Source organism: Mercurialis annua, linkage group LG7 (assembly GCF_937616625.2).
Source record: "Mercurialis annua linkage group LG7, ddMerAnnu1.2, whole genome shotgun sequence".
Lineage (NCBI taxonomy): Eukaryota > Viridiplantae > Streptophyta > Magnoliopsida > Malpighiales > Euphorbiaceae > Mercurialis > Mercurialis annua.
In genome coordinates, this window is record NC_065576.1 from 15091322 (window position 1) to 15093702 (window position 2381).

The 2381-nt window shown below is 32.4% G+C and overlaps 1 protein-coding gene across 1 annotated transcript; it reads left to right on the forward strand.

Annotated features, from left to right (window-relative positions):
* The first annotated feature begins 863 nt into the window (after positions 1-863).
* LOC126656880 (uncharacterized) lies at positions 864-1868 on the forward strand. Its single transcript, XM_050351504.1, has one exon. It carries the CDS (start codon positions 864-866, stop codon positions 1866-1868), a length of 1005 nt encoding a protein of 334 aa, XP_050207461.1.
* The last annotated feature ends 513 nt before the right edge of the window (positions 1869-2381 follow it).

Sequence of the window (2381 nt, forward strand, 5' to 3'; positions counted from 1 at the left end):
GGTAGTAACTATTAAACGAATCTTTTATACTTTCATCATTAAGAGTAATTTCCACTCGAACCGTATAAATTCATTGCGGGAAGCAAATTCTAACCCTCAATTTCAAACGATTGCATATATGAATATAGTTTGAACTCGCAGTCTCATTTAAGTTAAAAGAGCGCCTTATCAACTATCTGCGTCTTCGGGTTAAAAATGATGGATTTAATAAAACTATAATAAAGAAGTATTACGATAGTTAATACTAAATTTTTTTTTTCTAGTTGATTAATTTAATAGTCATTATTTGTTACTTTAATTTACAGTAAATAATTTGTGAATACTTTATATAAGTAAACTAAATAATTAATGTATAATATACAATTACTTTCTTAACTGATGCACGTAATTTACAAACCTTAAAATAATCAAAAAATATTTTTAATATATTTTATTAGCATTTAACTTGAAAAGCAATTGAAAAGCAGCCGAATAATATTGTTTAATTACCAAAATTGAACGATGTAAACTCGATTAAAAAAATTATCGCTTTCCCTAATTTAATTTCTAGCTCCCCCCGTTGCTTATAATATTATATAGTTGTAGTGTCAAGGAGAAATTGATCAAAAATGAGGTTTTTGTATTTGACATTATTTTGTTAATTTATTCCCTACTAAGTACCGGCCGGTTACGATTCTTTGATTTCATGTTAATCCTCCAAAAAAATGTCAAATTATGCAGTAAATTAGTATGTGTAATGAAACTATATATCAAAGTCTACGTCAATCTACACCTCAATTTCTCCATCTACCTTGTTTAAATCCCCTCCATCAATCATCCTCTATAAACAAATGAAACCAAATCAAGAATTAATACCATCAATGATGGATCAAGAACAGGAGCTTCAGTTTGCTGGGTTCTTCAGCATCTTGAAAAAATCCTTCACCATCATATTCTCATGGAGAAAAATCTTCAGCCAAATTACCATTTATCTTGTTCTTCCGCTTTCTTTCGTCTTTCTTGCTCATATCCAACTCTCTCAGCTCCTTTTTTTCAAGATTTTTCGCACCCATCATACCTTATATTTCTATAACATTGAACCCGGAACCGTTTATGCGAAATTTTCTCGTATGATCTCCTCCGAATGGACCGCCTTTTGGCTTTTCAAAATCGCATATTTCCTTTTCGTTCTTATCTTTTCGCTTCTCTCCACTGCTGCAGTTGTTTATACTGTTGCATGCATTTACACTTCGAAGCCGATCACATTCAAGAAAGTCACGAGCGTTGTTGCTAAAGTCTGGAAAAGACTAATCGTCACTTTGTTATGGAGTTTTGCTTTTGTTTTTGTTTACAATATAATCGCAGGAGCAGTGTTCATTGCCGCATGTGTTGCCCTTTATCGAGCTAACCGAAGCATTGCAGTCGCGGTTCTTCTAGCTTTGTTGTTCTTATACCTGGTAGGGTTACTGTATATTACCATAGTTTGGCATTTGGCTAGTGTGGTATCTGTTTTGGAGGAGGTTTACGGGATCAAAGCGCTGATCAAAAGCAAGAACTTGATAAAGGGCAAACTCTGGGTTGCAATTGCTCTTTTTGTTTTGATTGGAATTTTCTTTTTCGGAATCCAAATGGTTTTCGAGATATTCGTGGTATTTGGTTGGCCTGAAGAGGTCGGAATGAGGATTTTGATTGGAATATTTTGCTTATTGTTGATGGTGAAGTTGATTCTTGTTGTGCTCGTAATCCAAACCGTGCTCTATTTCGTATGCAAATCTTATCATCATCAAATTATTGATAAGTCTTCCTTATCAGACCATCTTGAGGCATACACTGGGGATTATCTTCCTTTAAAGGCATCCAATGTTCAAATGGAACAAGTTCAGCAATAATCAGGATTATAGTCCATATGGTATCAAACTTTTGACCCCAGTTTAAATTTTATACCGAAAATTCGATTTGTACTATAATTTTAATTTACATTTCAGACCATGGTTCTTGGACAAATTGATACTGATCATGATGCTTGACATGTTATATGGAATTAGATATATGTTCTAATTTCTGAAAGCAATATCAGAATATGTTTACTTAAAGTTGTCCAAATACTATGGCGTTGAATGTAAATTGGATACGAGTTAAAGTTTTGGTATTAAATTTAAACTAATAGTGAAAATTTGGTACCTCGCGGGGAAATAAATCATATAATTACAGTCTCTAGCTTCTTTTTTAAGTACTTGTTTTTACTTCTTTTTTGCAGTCTTTCATAATGAAATTTGTATAGGTACATGTATAAGTTTTCTTTCATGTATAAGTACTGGGCAATATATATGTATTATGTATAAATATAGTTCTAAACTGTAAACAGTAGAGTAAATATATGTAAGGACATTTAGCTGGTGGTA

Excerpts from the sequence above, each read along its gene's own strand:
- LOC126656880 (XM_050351504.1), top strand. The coding sequence starts at position 864 with ATGGATCAAGAACAGGAGCTTCAGTTTGCTGGGTTCTTCAGCATCTTG.